Genomic DNA, 27,292 nt, shown 5'->3' on the forward strand with positions numbered 1-27,292 from the left:
GGAACTTCGGGGTCCCCAGCAAAAGTATAGTTAAACATAACATTGTGAATAATTTTAAGATGACCTTTTCAGATGGGGGTCTGCGGACTGATACATTTGCAGGTCCTTGAAATGAAACAGTTTGAGAAGCACTGCACAGGTCATCATCAGGACATACCCATGTTCAATTAATGGTTGTGGGCTGTCCATCCACCTACTGTATGTTTTTTAAGGAAAACATATGTTTTCTTTGTTTTCCAAACTATAATTTTGTATACAGGATGAATATGGATGCCCTATTTTTAGGAAAGTCCCCGCCCCCCACCCGTCTGTTGCATGCTGCTGTCATCAAAATGGTTTGGGTAACTCAATACTGATGTATGCATCTGTGTCACAAGGAAACAATCAGTACAAGTCAGCAGGTTGGAACACGTGAATTACTCCTCACTAGATCCATGTGCCTTCACCTGTTTCTGGGTGCACTGCATACGATATCAAACACAGAGGAATAAATCTGCATTGTAAATAAATTGTTCACCCACCCTAGCAGTGTATGTGCACTGCGGAATGGTAGGCTGAATCTGAAAACATTTGTCACTGACAGAGACTGCAAACAACGGATGAATAATAAATAATCCATATGGATTTGTCACCGGTAAATATTGGATTAGTCATAAACTGTTTGATATCAGTAAGAGGTGATATCATGGGGAGTGACAATGTCTGAAATAGATACTGGGGATAAATGAGAAACATACCAAAAGGTTCATATGACAAACAATTGGAACATCTGCCCCTTTGTTCAACAGTTCGTCTATTGAACTATTGCCCTATATTATAACATAACATGGACATTGCAGTGTACATGACAAAGTCAACCTAGATAGTTCCATCAACCACACAAATTTAGTTTGTGTTTAGGCAACTTTTATCAACTACTACTAGGTAACACAACCAAGATTGTAAGAGAAGAATTGTCTATTCATACAGAGATTGTAGCGACAATATGTACAAAATGGATGAATGGCTCAGATCACTTCCAGTTTTTTGGGTGTAAGGATTAGGAGGCTTTACTGTAAATAATAATAATAATAATAATAATAAACTTTGAATGAAATGCCTGTTGGGCAACGGGTAAGAAATTGTTGGCGCAGAAGAGGTGTGTGTGTGTGTGTGTGTGTGTGTGTGTGTGTGTGTGTGTGTGTGTGTGTGTGTGTGTGTGTGTGCGCGCGCAGTGTGTGTGTGTGTGTGTGTGTGTGTGTGTGAGTGAGTGTTTGTGAGCATGAGTGGGTGGTGCATGGTATTTGTATAAGCCTGTGTGCGCGCCCTTGCAAATCTAGATTTGCATTGAGCAAGCCAGAGAAACATTGTTCCGCAGCACAATGTGCGCCTTTTACATTCCAGCTCCACCTGTTGGGTTGGACAAAAGGCTTCCCCTTGGCTTTGACATGTGTGAGTCTGTTGCTGGGGCCTGTCCGGAGAGATAGCAGGAAGATGCGTGGGACGTGTGTGGGTGGACAGCCTGACCTGTTGCTAACCCTCCATCACAGCCTCCCTTATCCTCGCCTATGCAAGCCCAAGTCAGTGGTCAAGTATGCCACACCATCTCTTTAGGGGAATATCATGTTGCAGCCAATGCAATTTCTTTGGCAGGCAACTCTGAGTTTCTGGTTACTGAGGCCTAAGTTATTGCACATTATTATTTCTAAATTTGTATATGTACAATTACCAATTTCTACAATTATCCATTCTGAGCAGTTTTATAGTTTAATATAAACCCACTATAGTGGGTCAAACATAGCAACATTAGGTATTTAGATGCGAACAGTCGAACACTTAAAGTAAATATTCTTGTTAATATTTTTACCTCAGTTATGTGGTGGTTCACATAACTGAGGTTCCGTGGTTCATTTACAAGATAATATGCTATGTTCAGTGACCTCCTCTAAACGTGTCTCCATGGGGCTCTGTATGCCTGCACTTATTGAGGGGGTCTTCAGAAGAGGCATGAAAGCGTCACTGTCAGAAGGGCAGGCGTTGTCCCAAACCCCAGCTCCACCAGCAGCAGCAGCAGCAGCAGCACACCTGTGAGAGTCCGGCGAAGTCATCCTCAAGTTGTCATCATCACTTGAGCGCAGGGCCATCAGCTCGATCTCGTGCTTGGCCGCGGTCTCTAGCACCTGCTGCTTGTTATAAAAAATGACAAAATTGTTGATGATGGGATGTATCGGCAGGGCGATGGCGATCACTCCGCAGAGAAAGCTAACGGCCGCGTTGCATCGACCCAAAGTGGTCTTGGGGTAGACGTCTCCGTAGCCCACCGTCGTCATGGTGATGACTGCCCACCAGAAGGACTGCGGGATGCTGGTGAACAACGTCTCCGGGTGGTTCTGCTCCATGGTGTAGCCCAGCGCGGAGAACAGGAACACTCCCACGCCCATGTACATCAGCAGCAGACCCAGCTCCTTCAAGCTGCTCGTTAAGGCTGATGTGAGAGTCTGCAGACCCGCGGAGTGGCGTGCCAGTTTGAAAATGCGCGCAATGCGCATGATGCGCAAAGCCTGCACCGCCTGCTGCACATTAGCCAGCTCCATCATCGCTGCGCCGAGGAATGTCAAAGTCAGCACCACGTAAAAGGGCATAATTGCCATGAAGTCGATAATGTTCATGAAAGATAGGATAAATTGTACCTTGTTCGGGGAGGATATCAGACGCAAGACATATTCCATCGTAAACCATCCGATGCATACGGTCTCGATTACCTCCAGAGTCGGATGCTCTGAAAGGTTACCTTCTGAGTCTTTCACTTGCAGTTCTGGAATAGTCCCTATGCACATCACCACAGAGGAGAGGAGAATGAAGAGGAACGAAGTGATGGCAACGGTGCGCGCAGGGAGCGAGGACTCCGGCTTCTCCATAAATCTCCACAGATGCATCTGGAATCGCTGAAACCCCCTAGCCGACGGATCCCCTTCTCGGTCCACCAAAATAGTTTTCACTTTCTCGGCAATCTCTTCGAGCTCAATCTCCACCTCATTCAGGTTGATTTTGCAACATTCGTCAAGGAGTTCTGGGTCGATTTTCCAGTACTCCATTTCCTTCATGAAACAAATTGGACAAATTCCTCTCTTCATATGTACCTCTCCATAATAATACAACTCCAATATACATTTAAATGCTTCAGGGTCTCTGTCAAAATAAAACTCCCCTGTGTCGGGGTCATAGTCGTCACAAAGTGACGGCAGGTCCTCCGAAGTTGCCGATGAGCATTTTAGCAGTTCTGCTAAACGTGTCTCAGGGTAACGATTCAAAATGTCTCCATACAGCAATTGCTTTACGCCTCCAATATTAACAACAATCTCTGTCTCTGTCTCTGCACTTGCTTCAGAACCATTGCAATCCGCATATCTTGTCCTTGGAAAACCCCACATTCTGTTCCGGACCGAGGTTCACTAATGCTAGTCAGTGAAATTGATATTGTTGCAAAAGTTCATACACAGCGGTAGATATAAGTTAGATCTCCAACGCTCTCTCTCTCTCTCTCTCTGGTGCCTATTTAGTCAAAACAAAACATCTTTGCTTGACGATCACTCAGACTCAGACTCGTTTGGTATTCCTCGCTGCAATGACTTGTCTTCTCTGCGCGCGTCTTTTTGGCAGTGCATGGTGCGTGCTCTGAAAGTTGGCGTTGAAGTACGCGCAGCGTCGCGGGACGCGCACGAGAACAAATCTGCACGGCATTGGACGAACTAGCAAGCAAACAACATGGGTGGATGAAAAACAGAAACGCGTGGGGAGGGAGAGGCGAATTACAACGGATCAGGCCCGGGCATCTTCTTTATGTTATCGATCACAGAATAATAACACCAGTAGCCTACAAAGCAACCAAAAATAATGGATGTCTTGGTAAAAAGGGGGAGAAGAAGGCAAACTTGTTTCTTTTGAAATTGTTTAGCCTACATGTAACGATGTATACATTCACATTGTAACATAATAATGTACATGAAGTAGATAGCAATGTGCAGCCAGTGTGCGTTTATAGAATTGGGAACACATCTTTTTTGATTATGGCATATACATGTCTCCACCTAGCGATGATAAGCAAACATTGCAGCCAAGGAATTTCTGAGATTTTGTCTCACACGCACGCACGCGCGCGCGCACACACACACACACACACACACACACACACACACACACACACACACACACACACACACACACACACACACACACACACACACACACACACACACGCTCCCATACATTTATGGGATACATTTATCAGTCACCTGGGGCACTTTGTGCGATATTACATACATTACACAGCGGGAGTGACTGATATTTCCAGCACCATGGACAGTTCCAGGCCGCACAACAAATTAGGCTAATGAATTGAGACAGTTAATTTTGTTTGTTTTGTACACAACAGTACACTATACATGAATTATTCATTTAATGATTCATTTAATTCACAATTAGAAGATTTAGTATGAAAAGGAAGTAAAACGTCCTGAGAACAGTATTAGCCTATATATTTAATTGAAACCCATCATCCAGAATGATGGATTTAATTGTAGACCTGTATAACAATGTATTTTAATTAGTCTTGGTTAATTCATTTGGAAATGTATATATTTATAATAGGCCGCCGCCTATATGAATAACGTGTATACCGGTATATATATTTATTTGTAAAACGTATAATTAAAATGTTGTTGGGATATCTATAGCCTACTTCTGCAGACTCTGAACCCCTGTTGGCCCTACTCGATGCATCGTAGTCATAGGGCCAAGGGAGTGTTACTGCCCTGCTGTCACTGACCTTTCAGGCTGACACTGCCACCCCCAGGTTTTCTTGAGGAGCTATAGGCCTCCGTGGTGGTAGGCAGGGCATATTCTGGCAAGGCAAGTTAGGCAACCACCGCTTCCCACTGCCAAACATGCCCGGATATGCGACCTGGTGCTCACAGACTAACTGTAACTGAGGAGCAGGTCCCAGGATGGATTGTGCAGTCCGGGTAGGGAATGAGGCATTACCCCAGGTGAAGGAGTTCAAGTATCTCGGGGTCTTGTTCACGAGTGAGGGGAGGACGGAGAAGGAGATCAGCCGGAGAATCGGAGCGGCAGGGGCGGTATTGCAGTCGCTGTACCGCACTGTTGTGACGAAAAGAGAGTTGAGCCAGAAGGCAAAGCTCTCTGTCTACCGAGCAATCTTCGTTCCTATACTCTCACCTATGGTCATGAAGTGTGGGTCATGACCGAAAGAATAAGGTCGCGAATACAAGCGGCCGAAATTAGTTTTCTTCGACGGGAGAAAACTAGGGAGGTCCTCGACGCACGTCCCACTGGGAGGAGACCCCGGGGCAGACCAAGGCGCAGTTGGAGGAAATACATCGACTCACTGGCCTTGGAACGTCTCGGAATCCCCCAGGAGGAAGTCACTAATGTTGCTCTGGAGAGGGAAGTCTGGAGCTCTCTGGTGGAGCTGTTGCCCCCGCGACCTGACTACGGATAAGCGGTTGAAGATGGATGGATGGATGGATGGATGGGTCCCCATAGCGGTGGCCTGTAAGACTTTGCACCATTTAGGTCTGGCTGGCTAACATCCAAGATATAGATGACCCCTACATGGGGAGCCACTGTGGATGTAATCAGGGCCTGCTACTAGTTGGCTCAGAAAATGTAACCCTCCAGCATCACTGAGAGAGAAGACCTGTGCCAATATTCAGCTTTGGGCACAGTAGTCGGTGTTCCCATTCCATTCCTGTCAGCTGCAGCCAGAGAGAACACTTCTATATGGCCCGGCCTAGCACTCATGAACACTCATCTTTTACTTTCTCTAATAACAACCTAAAACATGAAACTTTGTTGGGAAAAAAAAAGTTGTCCTTTAAAGTCAGCCCTGGGAATCCGATTTTAGCTTTCCTTTGTGCAGCAGTTACACTATAATTGGTGACCTGTCTAATTCTGAATTCGAGGTCGTTGTGAAAACAATGTTTGGTGATTTTTATTTTTTTATTGTTTTTTTGGGGGGGCATTTTGTTTATTTGTTTGTCTCTTGTTGACATTTAGGGCATACAAAAATAAATACATAAAGTATGTTTATAAACTATATAAAAGTTTGAAATTGCCTACCCTTTTCAGTGCTAAAATATCCAGACGTTTTCATTGTTTAAAACGTGTTAATATGATGTCATGCTGCACTATAAATCCCGAACATTTATCTTGGAAAAGTTAATGAAAATGAATGAAATGCTTAGTATGAAATGCTAAATGCTGGAGTCACAGAATTCAATAGGTCACCAATGTCGGTGGAACATCTGTTTCCCACCCTGCGTTGGTCAGTGATCTACACGGCGCACGGTGATTGGTCAGTGATCTACACGGCGCACGGTGATTGGACGAGGCACAACGTTGTCACCAGGCCACCAATCAACGTGGGCCACGGTAAGATTTTGCTGTGTACTTTTTTAAGCGGCGCGCTGCGTCAGTCAATGTGTGTGTATTGGAAGCGGATGAGACCTGAAGTAGCGATGGGACCGATTTTACTAGGTAAATGTATTACAATTTGATCTTTCTGTGATTCTGTCCATTATGTACAATGCCAGTAGGCTGTTAATCGCAATAATGCATTCCGTTAAAAATAAATCCGGATAGCTAATGGCTATACGTGTGTATAGTCAGTGGCAAAGCACTCACATGGGCCTCTGATAGTTGAATGGGTTGATGATAGTTTTATATTCATTGTTCATAGTTAAAAAACATGTCCTAATGTTGTTTTGCTCGCTTATTCCTTTGTGCATTTGAGCTGCATCTATACGTCTTTTGTTGGGTATCCTTGTTGTTTTTCTGTAAACAGAGACGACCCAAGACAAGAGGCCCAGATTGAAGTTAATTTATTTGTGATGATTTGTGATTTGTTATGTATTCTAGGTGTGTTGGTCTGTTCCCTGGTCCTGGCAGTCCAAGGGTTCTACTCGGCTAGTGATGATGTTGTTGAGCTCAATCCCTCCAATTTCCAGCGGGAGGTGATCCAGAGTGACAGCCTGTGGCTAGTTGAGTTCTATGCGCCATGGTGAGTGGATCATCTGCCGTGGGAAAAGTTGATTATGAGACCCAGACACACGATAAGCACACATGCAACATTGCATACAATATCTTAACTTCAGTGAATACAGACTTGATTTGTATTTGTGTTTTTGCATTTGCTTAATACTTTTATTTTAAAAAGTGCCTGATCGGTCTGAACCATATGGACAATAATCAGTTATTTAGAAAGAAGTTGACTTGTGTATGACTTTCAGAAGTTGACTTTTCATTTTAAAGGTGTGGTGTTACCTATTTGATGAGGTCTGAAGTATGTTTTAATAGCTTTAAAAAAAAAAAAAAGTTGTATTTGACATTAGTCTTCTTTACCTGTACCTTAAATGACACATTTACCCTATGCTTCTCAACTGTTTATCCATTGTTTTTTGGGGTTTTATTTTTTTTATAACTACAACATTTTTAAGCTTTTGAGATAGTTGGGTATTTGTGGGCTTTAATTTCTACATGTATATATTTTGCATGTCAATATGAATGCAGTATGTCACTAAACTACACATACCGCCACTGTTTAATCTTCACAGGTGTGGCCACTGTCAAAGCCTGACTGCTGATTGGAAGAAAACAGCCACAGCCCTGAAGGTAAATTCGATGCAAACATCAGTAATTGTACGATACTCACTATAAGGTGTGAAGCGTTTCTATAGATTATGGAAAATACTCTGCTCCAGTCACATGTTGTGTGATTCGACAGGGTATTGTCAAGGTTGGTGCCGTAGACGCAGACCAGCACAAGTCCTTGGGTGGACAGTATGGTGTCAGGGGCTTCCCCACCATCAAGATCTTTGGAGCTAACAAGAACAAGCCAGATGATTTCCAAGGTAACGTTAAAATCCTTTGCTCTGAAAAGCCAGACCTAGCTAGTTAGCGTCTGCCACTGCATCGTCATTGATGGTGCATTATTATTGAATTCTGGAACTGTGCATTTTTATTGAATTCTGGAACTGACCGCAGTGAGAGATCCTGCTGCTTGGTTAAATATACGGTAAGGTAACCCTTGCAATCCTTTCCTCCATCAGGTGGACGCACTAGCCAGGCTATTGTGGATGGAGCCCTGAATGCTGTCCGCGCACTGGTTAAGGACAGGCTCAGTGGCAGATCTGGAGGCTCTGACTACAGCAAACAAGTACACAAACTATTCAACCTCAGCATTGCCTTGTTTGACAAGGACCTATAGCTAAGCCCCTCCCCAAACTGCTATGGTCCATACAGCTAAGCATAACATGGGTTAGAGTAGACCAACCTCTCCACCAATAGTTTTCCTATATGATAAAACATTGTTTAAAAAAACAATGTTCCAAAAATGAACCAGTATTTAATGTGTAAAATCCATGAGATTTACATTGGAATGAATGAGCCCGGCTGGAAAGTGTCAAAGTGGGAGAGGGTGGGGCTTAGCTAAAGGTGAATTAACACTGCTGGGTGACTTATGTATTTTTCCAGAGTGGTGGTGGTGGTGGTGGCGGTGGCAGCAAGGACGCTGTTGTGGAGCTCACCGATGACAACTTTGACAAAATGGTGCTTGATAGCGGTGACGTGTGGCTGGTGGAGTTCTTTGCGCCCTGGTGTGGACATTGCAAGAAGTGAGTTTCACATGATGTAACTGTGTGTAGTGTAGTTCAGTGTTAAGATGTGAATCGCATCATAACATTGAACTACAGTGTAGTTCAACACTGATCCACATATCACACATCTAGATTCTACCCGCTCACAAAATAACAGGTTATGAGGTTTCCTTCCATATAGCCGCAATTTGCAACTCTAGATGTTTTTATAATGGGATGAATCTAGAGTTGCAATACCCTCCATTGACTCCCTACTCATCCAAATTGCGTTTGCGATCTGCTTGTATTAAACAACGTTAAACTCACCATCATTGCAGCTCTAGGCCAAGCTTGAATTATGCTCTTTCAATCTGCCAAGCTTTTGTTTCATAAAAATCCACCGTAGACATGTTATGAGCTACTTTCTGTCAAGACATTCTAAGCATGTGATTCTTTTTCTAAGTGTTGCAGTTTGGAAGCACTCGTTTTTATTAACGGGTCGCGCTGCTGCCTCCTGCATTATGTGTAAATTCGAAACAGTTGGTACACAGGGCCGTCCAGTGACTTACGACGAGTGCTTCCAAACTCCAGCCCTTAGAAAAAGAATCACCTGCACAGAATTTCTTGACAGGATTTTTATGAAACAAAAGCACGGCAGATTGAAAGAGGATAATTCAAGCTTGGCCTAGAGCTGCAATGATGGTGAGTTTAACGTTGTTTAATACAAGCAGATCGCAAACGCAATTTGGATGAGTAGGGAGTCAATGGAGGGTATTGCAACTCTAGATTCATCCCATTATAAAAACATCTAGAGTTGCAAATTGCGGTTACCTTCCATAGTACTGCTTTTTCGTGTTTAGAACATTAGTACTATTTGCTGTATACTCAACTCAACATAATATTTATCTTTTGCAAACAAAGGACATCAGTTTGTTAATTGATTTGTAACTGTACTAGTAACCATACTAGTCTTTTCTTTCAAATAATGAGCATTTCATTTTGTTAACGTCCATGTCCATTTTCTGATCATCAAATCATGTCTTTTGTCATTAGCCTTGAGCCTGAGTGGGCAGCTGCAGCCTCAACTGTAAAGGATCAGACTAAAGGCAAAATTCACCTGGGAGCTGTGGATGCTACCGTTCACCAGGGCCTTGCTAGCCGCTATGGGGTAAGCAAGAATCTTTTTGAACGCCTATTGTGGGAATTTATAGGAACCAGCAGTGCAGCATAAGTCTAACATAGAGATGTACTACATATAGATGGACTAGAACAGGGATCTTCAATGTTTTTCAGGCCAAGGACCCCTTAGCTGAGAGAGAGATGAAGCAGGGACCCCCTACATATTGTGTTAATATGTATTTTTTTTTTTAGACATTTAACAATACGTGACCTTTTGGTCAGTACTTGGTCTGCTCTTTTCTTCCAATGTGCAGTGTACTGTACACCAAAACCCTTTGCCGAAAGTAGCCGATCTACAAGCTCAAAACGGGTTGCATTGTGAGCTTGTAGATCTGCAATGTTTCAGCTAATGTTACCCCCAGCATAGGGATACGAGGGACAAGGGTTTAAGTGGTTATTGTAAAAAATAAAATTCCCTATTACAGTCCCTATCACATAATGATTTAGCAGCCCCCATACAGGACCCCTTGTTGAAGACTCCTGGACTAACAGGTGTAACACAGCAGGAGTCTGTATAGGACAAGGTATATTGATATTCTATTGCCCATTCCACAAAGTGCAAGTGTTTAACATCAACATGCTACATTGAGATGGCATGTGTTCATGGAAATTCCTCTACCAAGCACCAGTAAAGTATTTTGCCAGATGGAAGCATAACTGATTTCATCTCCCTGTGTGGTTGGCCAAATTAATGTAAAACCTGTAACACCTGTGCAACCCTACTGCAGACAGCCCTATGTTTATTATCTTAATATCTCAATTATCTTGTCTTTTGATCAGACAGCTGGGCTTTCTGAGTTTTCTTTTACTCAGTCTGGACTCTGAAGTCATTTCTTTAGCAGGAAGCTGCAGCATTTTAGTAGGTTAGTGCAATATGTCAGGACTGAAGATATGTAGCGAGCTGGCTGTTATAGTAACTCATTTTACTGTTGGTAAGCATCTTTGTACAAATACAAGACAGACATAGTGGAGTTAAACTTGACAGCAGCAAAGATCCAAATGCTGATTAGATTTTAGCGATGGCTGCTTCAAAAGGCTACTGTGTAATTGTCAGTTTGATTAAAATGTTTAATTCTTGAATAACCGTTCTGTGTCCAGATCCGTGGATTCCCCTCCATCAAGATCTTCCGTAAAGGGGAGGCGCCTCAGGACTACCAAGGCGGCCGGACCCGTTCTGACATTGTTGCTGCGGCAATGGATCTATTCACTGACAATGCTCCCCCCCCTGAGCTGCTGGAGGTTAGTGCTGCTGTGTACACAGTAACACTACAGGACAGATTATTTGTGCACACTAAGGAATACAAATAAAAACTACAACCCGGCATCAAATAATAATTTCACCATGTTAAGGAATAGCTGGTCCATTGCTTTATTGTGTGTTCTCTCATAAAATGTCTTTGTGTGTGTCTCAGATCCTTAATGGAGACGTCTTGAAGAACACTTGTGAAGACAGCCCGCTATGTGTCATTTCTGTACTTCCCCACATCCTGGACACTGGTGAGGTCACACTCTTGGGCTCTGTGGTGTGGGTGATGGCTGATTTGGGTAGTCACACCTGGCCTAGGTCAAACTGAGCTGGTATGACTACTACACATCCATTAGAATGGATCTAATCGATGCATGCAGGATAATAGTACGGTCACACGTGCACGTCTGAAGCAGTCATATCCTGTTAACCCATTCAGGACGGGAACCCCTTTTGGTGTTTTAAGCATTGTTATGCTTTAGCTGTTGAAAAATATCAGATCTACAAGCTCATAGCGTGGCAGCAAGTACCGTGCTACGAGCCTTTTCTACAGGGTCCAAAAAGCCTCCCCTCTAGTCGAAGTGTAGAGAACCACTTGTCACTTGGAGATTTAAAGGGAGACTAGTCAAAGCTTTCAATCCTTCATCCTTGTATTTTGAACCAACAGGTGCTGCTGGTAGAAATGGCTACCTGGAGGTCTTGATGAAGATGGCTGAGAAGAACAAGAAGATGATGTGGGGGTAAGAGTTCTATTTGTGAGGGATGATTATGATCAGAGACTGAGTAAATAAAATGTGTACTGTGAGGCCTAGTTCACACGTACACAACAAATGTTCGGTCCGTGTGTGATGTCTGATTGCTGTTTGATTGCTGCTCCAATTCATTTTCAATGGGAGTCACATGGTTTGACCAAACATTTTTGTTTGATGAGGGGGGAGCAATCAGCAATCAGCGATCAAACACAAATGTTTGATCAAACCATGTGACTCCCATTGGAAAAGCATTGTGGTGGCCCAAAAAAACGACCAAACACCAATCAAGCAATGTTTGGTTGTTTTTTTGTTTTTTTGGGCCACCGCAATGCTTTTCCAATGGGAGTCACATGGTTTGATCAAACATTTGTGTTTGATCGCTGATTGCTGATTGCTCCCCCCTCATCAAACAAATGTTTGGTCAAACCATGTGACTCCCATTGAAAATGAATTGGAGCAGCAATCAAAAAGCAATCAGGCATCACACACGGACCGAACATTTGTTGTGTAGGTGTGAACTAGGCCCGAGTAATCTCCCAACTTCTTTCAACATTGATTCTCAGGTGGCTGTGGACAGAGGCTGGAGCCCAGATGGATCTGGAGACCTCTCTGGGTATTGGTGGGTTTGGCTACCCTGCTATGGCCGCCATCAACACCCGCAAGATGAAGTTTGCTCTTCTCCGAGGCTCCTTCAGCGAGACCGGCATTAATGACTTCCTCAGGTAGAGGGCGATACCTAAATGTTGTTATAAATGAAATTGGTATAACGGGGTGTCACTGGGTACACACATTGTGATATGTGTCTGATCTTATTGAATGCTATTGTGGCTCCCATTTATAGGGATTTGTCTGTGGGCCGCGGCTCTACAGCTACAATTGGAGGTGGCGCCTTCCCCAAGATCAGCAAAGTAGACGCCTGGGATGGGAAAGATGGAGAGGTAGGTTGGAAGACTGTAATAAGTTAAAGATGGAGTGTCGTGATTTTTGTACTTTTTCTGTTTTGTATGCGTCTATGGAGTTAACATTGCTCTAATAGCTAGACCCCCAGGTGTGGTTAGAATATTTAAATGTCTTCCCTGTGTATTTTTGGTTTCTTCCTGAAAGCCTTTGAGTCAAAAGGCCCAATCAAAATACACCACGTTAGTGACATCACAATATCAACTCCTCCCCCTTATCATACAACAGCTGTGGGTGTGGCTTCAGTTCAGGTGGATCGCCACGTGTGGTCACGGCATTCCATCTTTAGAGGGAGTGCTGTGATTTCTTTCCACCCTAAAACATGATCATCAGGTATTATTATATAAGGAGGACGATTTTGTTTAAAAAAAAGTGTACGGTATTTGTTAAAATTACATTTTTATGTGGACATGCCCACCAGTTCATTAAGTATGGGTAGTGATCCACCTGAACTGAAGCCGCACCCACGACTGTTGTTTGTTAAAGGGGGGAGGGGTTATGGGAGGAGATGATATTGTAATGTCACCATATCACTGTTTCTTTTTTCATTGGCATGTTTGACTGTCAAGGTTTCAGCCTCTAGGAAGAAACCTTAAATACAAAGGGAATACGTCATTTTAAGTACTGTCACCTCATAAAAAGCATGGAAAAACTGGACAAAATACAAAAATCATGGCACTCCATGTTTAAAGTGTTGGCTGGTGTCTAGAGACCCTGCCATGAACATAAGGTTCACAGATTAGATCCCAGCCACGTCCAGTGTGTCTTAAGTTAAACCGTACCTTAACTACTTAAAAAAAAAAATATATATATATATATATATATATATATATACACACATACTCTGTCAAGAATGGGATGTTCTCCAATATTTTGTCTTCATTTAAGAAGAGTCCTGTTTCTGGCATACAGTATGAGCACTGTAAATTATTTAAAGTCATATCTATATAGTCTGTATGTCTTAATGCCAGTTGGCTGTACTATATTTACAGTAAATATTATGTTTTGTCTTGACTGTAGATACTAGCCATATATGTAGACTTAAAATGTTCAAAATCTTTTTGCTAATCTAAAAATGTTTTTTGACAAGAATCTATGAGCAGGGAAGTGTGTATGCTACCCTTATTTGTGTATCTGTAGTTTCATCTTGTGCCATTTGTCCTTCACAGCTTCCTGTTGAGGAGGACTACGACCTCAGCGACGTGGACCTCGACGACGATGAACTTGGCGGCAGGATTGAATTATGAGCCAAAACGGGGGCTGGGGCTGATCCAGACTGGCCTGGTTTGTTCCGGTCTGGACCGGCCAGACCCTGTGTGCAACGTGCCTCTCCTCTCCTGTGGATGAATGGGAGGCCAGGTCGCTCAGTTACTGAAATACTCCAGAAGAGTCAACCTGAAGAGTCTTAACATCTTTCTTGTCAGTCAGAGGGGGGGGTTGGGGGGTTGTGGCCTCCAGAGAACTCTGCTCACAGACCTGCTGAATGTTAGATGCTGCACAGTTCTACTGGTCCCCGCCCTCTGGGGGAGAGAGGGGGTGGGAGGAGTTCAGTTGAAGTTGTTTTCAGACATCGTTCTCTGTTTTCTCGTTTAGCCTTCCCCCGTGTCGGCCAGCTTTATTGTGGTCATTTTCAGTAAGGCTGCACAATTAACTGAAAAGTAACAGATTTTTTTTTATTATATATATATATATATATATATATATATATATATATATATAAACAACATATTTGACACACACAGCCTTGTGCAACCCATCTCCCCATCCTTCAGGCAAAATGAAATCTCAACCAATTGTCCAAAGAGATACAGTATGGCACTGATGGGCACAATAAGCTACAAAGGTATTAGGAAAATTATTTAAAAATATATATATTATCGTTAATCATTAAAAAATTACGCAAACTAATCAAGAGCCATAGCCCAATTGTGCAGCCTTAATGTTCAGAAACTCTTAACATGCCCAACCTGATGTGACTTATGTAATGTTTATAATTCAATTGTTTGGTTTTTAATTCAGTGGTTGGTGGTTTTGCAGCGTGACTGTCCAGGACAAGGGGAGAGAATACAGTTTGGAGTTTTTGTGTAGATTTTTCTTACACAACTTTATTTCAATTGCGTGAAAACAATGACATTTTTGTTACAAAAAATAAAAAGGAATAAAAATAATCACTGCCTTCTTATTCATGTAAACTGTGTTACAATATCAGAAATATAAAGATTACGGAGTGCATGCGATACGAAAGGCATATTGAGAGTACTTTTATAGAATTTTTACCAAGTAACATTTAAGTTTATTTTCTCTTAGAGTGACATAGTACAAAGATAACACCTGCAAATATAATGCTATTGGTACAAATATGGCACTTGACAAAGTAAAAACACTTTAAAGTATATACAGAATGGCTTAATTGAAGAACATCATCCACTGGGCAGTGACAGGAGGGAGCCATATCCATGCAACATGGAGAACTTTGATAATGTAAACATTACGACATTTAGTGAATATGAAAACACCAAGTTGTCAGGCGTGATGAACAGAACCATGGTCAAGTTAACACCATTAGCTGTATGCATGCAGGTGTGGGTTTTGTCTGTATTTGGATGAATGATTTAACAAGATGACAATTAACCATGCTTAGTTGACTGGAACCCCCTAGTATAGGGCTCTAAACTATCAATGGAATGAATAGATGCATACTTGGGGGGAGAGAGATAGCGATAATGTCTATTTCAGCATCCATCTGTCCCGGTCTTTTATTCTTAGAACTGACGAGATGTGCCCTGGTCAGATTGCAGTAGCCTGACAATGGAGGGGTCACTTTTGGCACCTCTAATGAACTCTTCCAGTGACAGCCTGCCTGTGGAAGAAGAACACATTACATATACATCTGGTGGAGTCATGGCTTAAGCCAGCAGGTGATGCTGTTGCATCAATTTAACTTCTTAGCCAAGAATTCAAGTGCTAGATTATGGTCTTTTGACTCTTTCCTAGGTGACACCCATTAGTAATAGTATACTGTATAAACCATACTATACACCATTTGATGGCGGTCCCCAGCAAAATGAGGAACAGTTTAAACAGTTCAAACACTATTTTTTCAGCTATTTGAAAATAGCCGATCTACATGTTCACAACGCATTGTGATTCTTTTATGAGCTTGTGTAGATTGAAAAATGCTGATAAATCTTCTCTTATGGAGATCCCTGCCACACAATCTTTTCAAATGGAGGTCTGACATCTGATTTTAGGGTCCTTAACATCAACGTGTTTGAGAACACTTCATACACAAATAAATCAGTTTGGGGTTGAAAGTTTCAAGCGCATTGCACTTCTGACCACTATGACCCCGCCCTCTCTCTCTCTCTCTCTCTCTCTCTCTTGTGCTTTCATGTGAAATGTACCCATTGTGCAAACTGTTAATACATACTTCAATCAATCAATCAATGCCTAATCGTATTAGTCAATTTTTAAAACATTTTAAAATAATGAAAATCGGCGATCTACAAGCACACGTGCCGGTGCAAATCGCCTATTTTCACCATTTTAAAAATGTTTCTCAAAATAATAAAAAATACTTTATATGATTAGGCGTAAGGGATAAGGCACCAGTTGCCACTATAGTTGCTGAATAGGCAACTGTGTTTCCTCTTAGCAGAATTGTCATAAGTTGAAGGTGACATTGAAGTGTTTATTCCAGAAATGTGAATAAACACTAACACTAAATTAGATCTGTTATTTTGTTATTTTCAATAAATTGAAATATTTTGAATATGTTTTGCACAAAATATTTTCAGATGGATATCCGTTGACAATTACATATTAATCTGGGGGTCCTTGACGTGACACATTTGGGAACAAAAGCACTGGTTTAAACAACATAACAACAAGCCCAAATAAGCAACTACACTTTAGAAACAAGCCCAAACACAACCAGCAACTACCAATATTTACAATATATTATCGCTTATAATAAGCAGACATGGCAACACTGACTGTGACAACTGAATAGGAAGTGTCAGTGTGGAAGAAGTGAAGCAAAAGCACACATTCACTTCCTGTTGTCCCCCCCCCCCCCCCCCCAGTAAGCTCCTTGGGAAACAGGTGAATTACACTGGGTCTACTTCTGGGCAGTTAATGTGAGCGCCTAATGTGTACACTGTAAACAGCCATGACTACAGTAGCTGAAAACTTCCCCCAGATACCCCATCCAGGGTGGATTGATGAGAAAGTGTTCAAAACTAGCTGGAGAATCAAGCAAGAGAGGAGTCACAAATTGAAGAGCATCTCTCCATGGTGGCAGAAGAGCACCAAAGCTGCATGACTTCAGCTAATTCAGGTTAGTTCATGGGTGTTTGGCTCTGGCTGGCAGGTGTAACATCTTCAAATTACAATCTAGCCTAGTTTGGATGGATGTTTCCTGTTTATGCTGTGTATTTGTTCTGCTTGTCTGTTCCCTGGTTGCTGTGGAAACTAGTTAGCGCTCACTCCTAGCCTCAATTTGCAACACTAGGTTGTTTTATAATGTGATGAATCTAGAGTTGCAATACGCTACATTCTTCCCTACACTCTCCCAAAAATGGTGTTTTGCGGTTCTTCAGTGGTTCTTTGGGATAGCAGAGGACGTGCTTAGCCGCAATTTGCAACTCTAGATTTTTTTATAATGGGATGAATCTAGAGTTGCAATACCCTCCATTGACTCCCCACTCATCCAATTTGGTTTGCGATCTGCTTGTCTTAAACAACGTTAAACTCACCAACATTGCAGCTGTAGTCCAAGCTTGAATTATCCTCTTTCAATCTGCCGAGCTTGTTTTTCATAAAAATCCACCGTAGAGATGTTATGAGATACTTTCTGTCAAGACATCCTCTGCAGGTGATTCTTTTTCTAAGTGTTGCAGTTTGGAAGCACTCGTTTTTGTTAACGGGTCGCGCTGCTGCCTCCTGCATTATGTGCAAATTCGAAACAGGTGGTACGCAGGGCCGTTCGGTGACATACGACGAGTGCTTCCAAACTCCAGCACTTAGAAAAAGAATCACCTGCACAGAATTTCTTGACAGAAAGTAGCTCATAACATGTCTACAGTGGATCTTTATGAAAAACAAGCTCGGCAGATTGAAAGAGGATAATTCAAGCGTGGACTACAGCTGCAATGTTGGTGAGTTTAACGTTGTTTAAGACAAGCAGATCGCAAACCAAATTGGATGAGTGGGGAGTCAATGGAGGGTATTGCAACTCTAGATTCATCCCATTATAAAAAAATCTAGAGTTGCAAATTGCGGCTAAGGACGTGCTGTATAGCACCTGAGTCTTCAGTGGTTCTTTGGGATAGCAGAGGACGTGCTGTATAGCACCTGAGTCTTCAGTGGTTATTTGGGATGGTTCTGGTGCTATATACTGTAGCACCTCAGGGTATTTCAGTGGTTTCACAATGACTACAAACATTTAGATGCGTGTCTCTTACCATCATTGTCAATATCCATCTGTCTGAAGATCTTGTCTGTCCTTTTCTCTGGTGTTGATTCATCTTCAGGCATCTTCATCACTGATGACACCATCTTGTATATTGCCTGTAGAGGATGGGGGATAAGTGAGCATGTATAGCAGGGGTCTTCAATGTCTTTCAGGCCCCTTTAGCTGAGAGATTAAGCAGGGAGTGGGACCACCTCCCCTACTATTCTACTCTACTATTTCATAGATAGCTTCATAGACTTGTAACAGGTCGTCATTTGGCTTGCTGGGAGTGCAAACAAGTCACTTGATCAATATTGTAAAAAATATTGTTCTTCAGTTTTCAGATTCTATTAATATGTTGTGATTAATATGATTCATCTTAATGCGTATTGTCAGACATTTAACCACTTAAACCTTCAATTCAACCCTAAAAACTTTAGTAGACCTTAATTGGCTCTGTACTTAGTCTGCTCTCTTTTCCCTCAGCACCAAATCGAAGAGGTATTAATAGCAGTGCATTCTTTAACCAGGGTAGATCACATTTTTATCTCTTTTTCAAGTGGGCAATGCTTCATACACATGTTACTTGTACACACATTCACACCTGGAAGCTGGCCATTTACAAACACACTGTTTACGCTTATAAGCGACTTGGGCTTGTTTGTAGTTCCTTCCTAATGTTGTTTATATCAGTGGTTATATAAGTGTGTGTGTGTGGGGATAGAAGGATCATCATCATCATCATAGACTTAGGTGTCTTGCTCAAGGGCAGTTTTAATGTTGCATATACAATTTCAGAAGGATTATGTTGCTAGTGCTAATGCTAAAAATGATTTTCTCTCCTGTTTTTTCAGTTAAAAGTAGATTATAATGTTCAATGTTTTGTTATGCTACAAAAATTGCAAATGGTATATAATGCATAGTAAGGAGTATTACATAAATAATAATAAAAGCATCTAGTCAGGGCTACTTTGACCACGGGGGGATGTGTTTTTTTGACATTCATTTTTGTGTCCTCCCAAACCTAGTGGACTGAGCTAATATTGATATGGCCCAGGCAGCCGTTCAGTTAACCATGTCGGAAGAGTAAATATAGCCACTTTGATAAGAGGAATATAAATAGAAATGGCAGCCTGTATCCACAATGAAAATATCATGACTTTAGATTTAGAAAAGGAACAATAAACAGCTATAGAAACCAATAAGAAACCTTATATATTGTTAATGTTTATTATTGACATATTAGGAGGCGGTGGCGCACAGCCAAGTACTGTAGAAAATGAAGAATATGAATGTCTCTCCACAAGAAGAGAGAGGGAAAGACATCTTCATGCAGCTGATAAAATATTCTCAGATAGCCTATTACCGTATTTACTACCTCTCATAACTTAACGTAGGGCCTAACGCAGTAACGGCCATGCACTGCGTTTGGACACCTTGTTTCAATGTTTAGGAGAGTTTTTGTTTCAGCCACGTCTCCTGATATGATTATATCACATTATCAATAATGCTCCCAATAGATTTTAAGCTTGTGTGTTTTCACTTTATGCACGAGGACATTGGTTTTGTTGCTAGAAACTTATTCTGCACGTCTTCCACTCCAGATAGGAATGCACCTCATGCCAGGGGCGCACTTTTCACCATAGGCTGGTCAATCTAAGGTTTGACCCAAAATAAATTGCAATAGTAATCGTTCAAGGTTTTTTATGATCCTTAGGGTCATCCAAATTATATATTAAAAATCGTTGTATTGGAAAATTGTGGATCATGGTAAAATCTGGGATTGAAGGTTGGGGTACACATTTGGGCGTGGCTATATGGCTGAATTTAGTGAGTGTGAGCTGAGTGTTTTTCATGCAAAACTAATGCTTGGAATGGATTCAGAATCATGCAAACCCCCTAGTTTGGCACGTCACATGCTACTTAAAGCATAATTCAATTTTGAAATTTTTGCTTTATAGATTTTTAATGGTACCAAAGTTCAACCCCTGAATTTACCATGATCCACACTTTTTCAAAACATCAATTTTTAATATAATTTGGATGACCCTATGGATTATAAAAAACCTTGAACGATTACTATTCCAATTTATTTTGGGTCACGCCCCTTTTTAGCTTAGATTGACTGGCCTACCAGGGGCACAAGCTGGTTCTTAAAGGTGATGGCACCTGACACTCTGGTTTAATTAATGTAACACCCCAAACACACCATGACTAATTCATGGCCCTTTTACGCTGATCGCAGACACATGGCACCCACGTTTAGCATCCTCTGACTACAATTGCACTGGACACACCCCCACGGCAGAAATTAAGACCATGCAGCATTAAAATAGTTAATAATTTAACTCCAAATCGTGTTTTTGGTTTCATTTTTCACTCTTTAGAGTTACAGTAAATTAACAACGTTATTGAAAAACACAACATTTCCCCACCTGCACGATCTCCAGCATCTCTGCACGGCTGATGTATCCATTACCATCCAGGTCATACATGCTGAAGGCCCAGCGCAGCTTCTGTTCCAGGCCGCCCCGAGATGTCACACTCAATGCAATGATGAATTCCCGGAAGTCTATGGTGGCATCGCCGTTGGTGTCAAAGGTGCGGAAGACGTGCTCTGCAAACTTTGATGCGTCTCCGTATGGGAAAAAGTTAGCATAAATCTTCTTGAATTCCTCAACGGTGAGGTGCCCCGTAGGGCAATCCTTGAGGAAGCCGCGGTACCACTCCTGCAGCTCATGGTCCGAGAATTCAGTGTTTTCCCTCAGGTCGGTCAGGACCTCAGGACGGAGTTTGCTGTTTTGTTTTCCCATGATGCAATGCTCTTTCACAGACAGACAGACCTGGTCCCCCTACAATACTTCTCTACTCTATGGACCTGGTCCCCTACAATGTCTGCTCTACTCCCCGACGTCCCCGGCTGCCTGTTTTCCTCCGATCCTGTGGGAGAGATGAACAATTTTCTCATTAGTATCCTTGTGTGAATTACATAAATGATTAATTGGCTCAATAACTCCTCACCGTATGCAGTGTTTTATAATAAAACTTGTGTGAAAGATTAATTGTGGTGCCAAGTGGTGATTTCAACTGAGGGGCATTTTATATGAAGCAAAAGGATAAGATTAAAGACTACAATATATCCCAATGCCCATCTCTGAGAACTGGTCTCTGTATGGTTGCAGTTTTAATCGTCTGGCATTGATAATTTATCGACCATTCACAGCATGGTGGATGGATGTATGTCTTAAACTAGCATAGCAAGTCTCAGAAAAGATAGTTTCTCAAAGGTCAGAGGGATACAGGTGACCGTTACTCTATGAGCTACATTGATTAAACGTAAGGAGATCAGCACATGTACATACTAAAATGTGTAGTCAAGTTTTGATGAATTGAACAAGGTGGACCCTCTTGTAAACAAGTGTAATGCTTTATTGGGTCGTCCACTCACAGTTAACAGTCTTTGTATTGAGTTGTGCTTGAAATGTACTGTAATTCTGCAAACTGTTAATAAATATTTCAATCAATCAATCAATCAATGGTGACTTCAACTTGGTATGTGAAGGCTATCATTCATCAAGAAATACAAAGGGGATATGGTCATGATGTGTGGAATCTTGTAGACAATGTATTCCTTTTGCCTTTGGTTTATGTGGCTTATGTAAATTCTGTCTCCATGGTAACATTTCGAAAATTGTGTTTATTTGTGTATACAGATACATTCAGGATTGGGACTTGAGGGTGCACATAAACAGCTTATCCTGAAGAAGAAACATAACCAGGATATTAACTGTTGGGTAGAAAATCACTGTGCATGCATCACACTCATTGAAGTGCAGGTGTGTGTGTGTCTGGGGTGGGTGTGTGCACGCTGTGCTTTCGGTTGGAATTTCTCATGGGAGTAGTGGCAGTGGGAAGATTAACCATTTTTCCAGCCAATTTTCCTCAATGAGCAATAGCGACAGCCAGAGGGATTGATACTGTGAAATATCGCATTAGTAGGAGCCATTAAAAATAACATCAGAGCTGTGCAGGCGCAGCTGCAGTAATTTGAAGCCATGGTGAACAACATGGAGGTAATGCCACCCAGAATCAGGTTTATTCGTCACATCACAGGTTTACAGGTGTAAATAATGTGTACTGTGATAATTGGTATATACAGTATATGGTGTGTAGGACATTGGCATCATAATGACTTACAGCCCAAAGCAAAGCGTTTAGCCTATTGCTTATTTTCCCTTTCCCTTTCCTTTCCCTTTCTCCTCTCCCCAAGGCAGCATTCTTTAAAGATGTGTGCTGGAACTGGGTGGGACAATAAAGAGAGACGTGGGAGTACGAATGATGGAGTAATAGTACTGGAAATCGTTCCTGGTTATACTAAACCGGCTGCTCTTCCCTTTTGCACACAGAGTTTAATGACATATTGATCCAATCTGAATAACTTCTTCTATCTCACTTATCTCTGTTACCATAGGTCAGGCGCTCATTGGAGAGAGATAGTCTCTCTTTTCGTCTTTTGTTACTGTTCCAATTATTGAAAAGCTATTGGCACCAGAATGAGCTACCAAAGATGGAGTCTTTTATGTGCACCTCATTTCTCATACAGCCGTGTGGATGTAATTTCCGGCAATTTCATTAATCAGAATTGTAGCATGCTGTGGAGATTAGAGGGATGGGCAGGTTTAGGAGAACATTGACTGATTCAAATCCTGGACAATTTTCTCTAAGGCTTTCAATCATTGAAAGCAATGCCCCCCCCCCCCCCCCCCCCCCCACAACCCACCCCCACACACATACACACACAAGGGACGTTAATAGTTAATCAATTAATCGCTGTTAAGAAATGATTCAATTAAACTTAAAGGACCACTCCACCACTTTTCAACCTATCTTCATATACAGTAATTGGTACCCACTAATGATCATGATAAAATAGTAAAAATACCACAATTTTTTCCTACTCAGTCTGTGTCTCATAGGAGGGCTGTGGACAGTTCAGAAACCAGTGACATCGATGGGGAACCCAAGCTAATAGAAACTGCAGGCTTTCTATTCCTGAAAAGTTGCATTACGAAAATGGAAGCCATCGTTCTCACGGCAATAGAAATCTAAATATATATTTTAAAATACTGTTAAAAAAATACTGTTCTATGATCCTTCTATCCACACACACACACACACACACACACACACACACACACACACACACACACATACACAATTTAACCATTTATTTATGTCCACACAAAGGACACAAATATTGTGTGTGTGTGTGTGTGTGTGTGTGTGTGTGTGTGTGTGTGTGTGTGTGTGTGTGTGTGTGTGTGTGTGTGTGTGTGTGTGTGTGTGTGTGTGTGTGTGTGTGTGTGTGTGTGTGTGTGTGTGTGTGTGTGTGTGTGTGTGTGTGTGTGTGTGTGTGCGCGCGCGCAGTACACATACTATTTACCCAGGGTGTGCGTGTGTCTACGATGTGTAGCCATCCATTACTACATGATGTGAAGGGCACAATACTGGGTTTAAAAACACAGCGGAAACATGAAGTGGAGGCTGTCTTGCAATTTCCTTCTTCCCATTGCACTGCAACATAGCTAGGCTGAGCCGCCCAAAGGGCGGCGAAATTCTAGTATATGACGGCTGCCAAGCAGACACCACAATACTTTGCCAGCCTTTTTGCCTCCTTTTTGGGCATCCCAAATTGTTGGAACCCTCTAACAACCAGTCTGTGCGTATGCCCTAGGCTGCCAAATATAAAGAGTCTGCACAAATAGTCTGCACCTATAGCCCAGCTCTGAGATGTTATGTAGAAGTGGTTGGTATTTTATGACCTTAGTTATAAAGGCTTCCTCTAGGCTATGGTCAACACACACACACACACACACACACACACCTCTCTTCCGTCCTAGCATGCAACAGGATGTGGAGTAGGCAGTGTGACCCCCTCCACAGGACGGGGTCACATGGACTTTTCCAGGACAGCTCACTGCGCTGCTGGCAGAGCTGGACCAGACATAAATACAGGCGTTGCTATTTATTGCACACAAAACCACATGAAGCACTACAAAAAAAATCCATGCTGGAAGACTGAAAAGTGCTGTGTTGATGTTGTACTGGGCCTGTGTCATGTTCCCAAAAGGACATAGTATAAATAGTTGTTCTTACAAAACTGAAAAATATAATCAAATGGATAAACTATCACTTCTCCGTGGGTTGACTAAACATACTGGATCTTTTCAAGTAATGTCTTCCCTCCCCCAGAATGTTTTCATATTATTTTGTGAATTGTGCGTTTCAGGAGTACACTATATGATAAAGAGATGGGAGGATAGTTATGGCAGTCATTCACATGGTGGACGTTTAGGCAGGTCTAATGGATAATGGTTGCCTCCACATTGCTAATTACATAACACGGCACATATAGCTGCCAGGAAAATAATATTGATATAATTATCCTTACACACACACACACACACACACACACACACACACACGTGTGGTTGTGTTTGCAGGGCAGAATAACATTTTACGAGTGTTTCCACAGCTGGGGTATTTATAGGCGAATGTTGAGCTTCCATGTGAATTGTGTGCGTGTGGTTAGAAAGAGAGAGGTGCGTGTGTGTGTGTGTGTGTGCATTAACCCATGCATTGAATATGTGACATTGTCAAGTGTGCACAGACTTGGAGCGCTGCTCGACGTACAACAGCCCATTGGGAATTATCCAACACCAAGTTGAGTCTTTGCAGTTCTCCACAATTACACAGCAACAGGCTCTCCCTTGTCACTCTGGTCACTATACGCTGCCTTGCTGCAACCCCCCACAACCTCCATGCATGGCTGCACGTTCCACTTCTTCCACTGGGCCCCAGCCCGCTTTATACTGTTAAGGATGAAGCATCCCTTAGCTAATGAGACTGTTTCACATGGGCTTCGAGCTCATGCCTCCCTTCACTCTCACATGTGGTAGTGTGTGTGTGTGTGTGTGTGTGTGGTGGTGGTGTGTGTGTGGGGGGAGATCTCATCCTTTGGTCCATTCTTTCCCCTATACTGGATAGCTGATCACTATAAAAGCAACTGCAGCCCGTTTTAACCATTTGGACAATTCCCAGTCTCCTCCCAGAATAGAATTGGCAGGGCATCTTGTGTCACAGGGTCACAATTTCCCATCACTGAGAAAATATTATTCTGTCCGTCTGTATTGCAGCTCCTTTTTGATAGGAACGCAAATTGAATAAACTGACATGCTCATGGTGGTTGGAGTGGAAACAGACATTCATTTCACGTGTCAGGGAGGCACATTGTGCACAGGATGAGCCACGCTGCATGTGCTGCAGTCAGCCCAGCTCGGTGCTCGTCTGTCTGCCGGTGCAAATCCATAGTAGCGTGGGTAAAGAGTTTGGTCTGATGTAGGGCTGTTGTCCCGATCCTGATCGGAATTCGTGGCCGAACACGTCATTTTCAAATGATCGGAATCGGATCGGGAGCAAAAAAACGTGATCGTGATCGGGACATCCCTAGTATCAATATTATATCCATTATGATATTAGACTGGATATTGTCTGTGGTTTTAGATATTGTACTATTGTGATATGGCATAAGTGTTCTATAAAAATATAAATATCTGATCGGGAAAAATCGGTATCGGCAGATACTCAAAATCTGCAAAAACCCCTGATCGGGACATCCCTATATAGTCTGTGTATACTATACATGCAGGAGAAAGGGCGAGAAAATGAGCTTTCCAGGCATTCTCGCTTTGGCAAGTTTTTCATAGCAGTCTTTCTCTGAACTGCTGTATGCCATACATACTACATGCATAGTGTAAGGATTGAGTCCCTTGGCACACCAGTAGCCAAGGCAACAGGGTAGTAGTGCTATAAGGCTCAAGAGAGAGGGAGGCGGTGTAACTAGTGATCACAGGACAGGAGCTGTGTGCAGACCAACATGAATACTGTACATGTTGTCTTGACTCTTGTGTATTAATAACCAATCATAATAATCATTATATTATCTACAAACAGGATCCTGGTACATATTTGTGAATAAAACAATGTTATGTATTGTTTTTGTCTCTCGGAATGAAGTAGCAATTAAAAATCCACAAATTATTTTGAATGTGCAAATGTTAACCACCCAAGACCTATTTAATATGTCATACTTGTACAAGATATTTAAGCTCACAGATCTTTCTCTCTTTTTTTGAAAATAAATACATAAATTAAAATTATGAAAAATTAGGAAACCTCAAGTCAGGTGAAACTGGTCAACTGAATAATAGGCATAGATAGCCTATAGACTACTGCACTTTGTATAGGCCTATCTGAGAACATTTTGGTTGAAAATGACGAATTATGACAAGAAAGTAGCTTTTTTGTATTTTTTTTCCGCGCATCACTTTGTGACTTATGTTTAGAAAAGTGATCAATGAATAAAGTTAATATAAAGAACATGTCCCATAGGCAAATTAGTTACCCTGCCTGGCTGGCCGCACCTTGTCCTTTAAGTTATTTACCAATAGGTTTCTCCAAATAATATGTATATCACTTCAGCATGACAGCATCTCTTCCATATGAAGTCTAAGCCCCTGCAGCAGTTTTGCGCGAATGGAGGCTAATAAAGAAAGTTTACTGTCTTTTCTTGTGGTCTACCACCGTATAAGTATTAGAAGTAGAACACATTTGTTTAGGGGGAAAAGCGAAAAATGTTAATGGAACTTACCGTTTTACGAACTGTATGAGCGTCGGTGGATGGTCTGGTAAGCCCACTCCTCGGCTTTAGAAATTGACTCACGATTAAGTTCGCTTCACGTCTACTCATGAAACTCAAATACAAAAACACTTTCAGATGGTCGAGTAGGCTAGTTGCCTCAGGCTGCCGCTACACAGAGAGTGTCAGAGTTGCTTTAAACAGGTTTTGGTTTGTTTAATAAGATACGTTTTCTTTTTAAATAGGCTATAACATATAATGTATGTTAAATCGTTAAAGATTAGGCCTATAATTGCTAGGGCTGGGGCAGCGGCAAGTTGTATCATTTTGTAGGATGTGGCATAGATGTTTTCATTCGACTCGCCCAATTTCATG

The 27,292-nt window shown here is 42.0% G+C and overlaps 4 protein-coding genes across 4 annotated transcripts in view; 2 read left to right on the forward strand and 2 right to left on the reverse strand.

Moving 5' to 3' along the window:
• Positions 1-1,886: 1,886 nt before the first annotated feature.
• LOC306940989 (voltage-gated potassium channel regulatory subunit KCNF1-like) lies at positions 1,887-3,410 on the reverse strand (the record flags this gene model as incomplete). The annotated part of the gene is made up of 1 exon (XM_079526290.1): positions 1,887-3,410. The coding sequence occupies one exon, from the start codon at positions 3,408-3,410 to the stop codon at positions 1,887-1,889; it is 1,524 nt and encodes a 507-aa protein (XP_079382416.1).
• Positions 3,411-6,410: 3,000 nt separating this feature from the next.
• Positions 6,411-14,932, forward strand: pdia6 (protein disulfide isomerase family A, member 6). The gene is made up of 13 exons (XM_079526899.1): positions 6,411-6,534; positions 6,916-7,057; positions 7,611-7,668; positions 7,781-7,907; positions 8,106-8,212; positions 8,530-8,669; positions 9,684-9,798; positions 10,908-11,048; positions 11,222-11,306; positions 11,723-11,795; positions 12,371-12,529; positions 12,649-12,745; positions 13,934-14,932. Exons 1-13 carry the CDS (start codon positions 6,477-6,479, stop codon positions 14,009-14,011), a joined length of 1,380 nt encoding a protein of 459 aa, XP_079383025.1. The 5' UTR covers positions 6,411-6,476; the 3' UTR covers positions 14,012-14,932.
• hpcal1 (hippocalcin-like 1) lies at positions 14,392-27,241 on the reverse strand. Its single transcript, XM_079526900.1, has 4 exons — positions 26,930-27,241; positions 20,655-21,159; positions 18,230-18,335; positions 14,392-15,624 (listed from the first exon to the last, which is right to left on the reverse strand). Exons 2-4 carry the CDS (start codon positions 21,030-21,032, stop codon positions 15,527-15,529), a joined length of 582 nt encoding a protein of 193 aa, XP_079383026.1. The 5' UTR covers positions 21,033-21,159; positions 26,930-27,241; the 3' UTR covers positions 14,392-15,526.
• The window catches only part of apobb.1 (apolipoprotein Bb, tandem duplicate 1), a 41,130-nt gene continuing 30,701 nt past the window's right edge, over positions 16,864-27,292 (forward strand). The window contains exon 1 of the mRNA XM_079526898.1: positions 16,864-17,103. The gene's annotated coding sequence lies outside the window, so the exon portion shown is untranslated. The remainder of the gene's footprint in view (positions 17,104-27,292) is intronic.

Source organism: Electrona antarctica, assembly GCF_951216825.1.
Source record: "Electrona antarctica genome assembly, chromosome: 17".
NCBI lineage: Eukaryota > Metazoa > Chordata > Actinopteri > Myctophiformes > Myctophidae > Electrona > Electrona antarctica.

Coding starts and splice junctions, on each gene's coding strand:
- hpcal1 (XM_079526900.1), bottom strand. CDS start 21,032: ATGGGAAAACAAAACAGCAAACTCCGTCCTGAGGTCCTGACCGACCTG. Junction 18,336..20,654: donor AGATGCTGGAGATCGTGCAG/GTGGGGAAATGT, acceptor CATCCTCTACAG/GCAATATACAAGATGGTGTC. Junction 15,625..18,229: donor GATGGATATTGACAATGATG/GTAAGAGACACG, acceptor CTTCTTCCACAG/GCAGGCTGTCACTGGAAGAG.
- pdia6 (XM_079526899.1), top strand. CDS start 6,477: ATGTGTGTGTATTGGAAGCGGATGAGACCTGAAGTAGCGATGGGACCG. Junction 6,535..6,915: donor GATGGGACCGATTTTACTAG/GTAAATGTATTA, acceptor TATGTATTCTAG/GTGTGTTGGTCTGTTCCCTG. Junction 11,796..12,370: donor AACAAGAAGATGATGTGGGG/GTAAGAGTTCTA, acceptor ATTGATTCTCAG/GTGGCTGTGGACAGAGGCTG.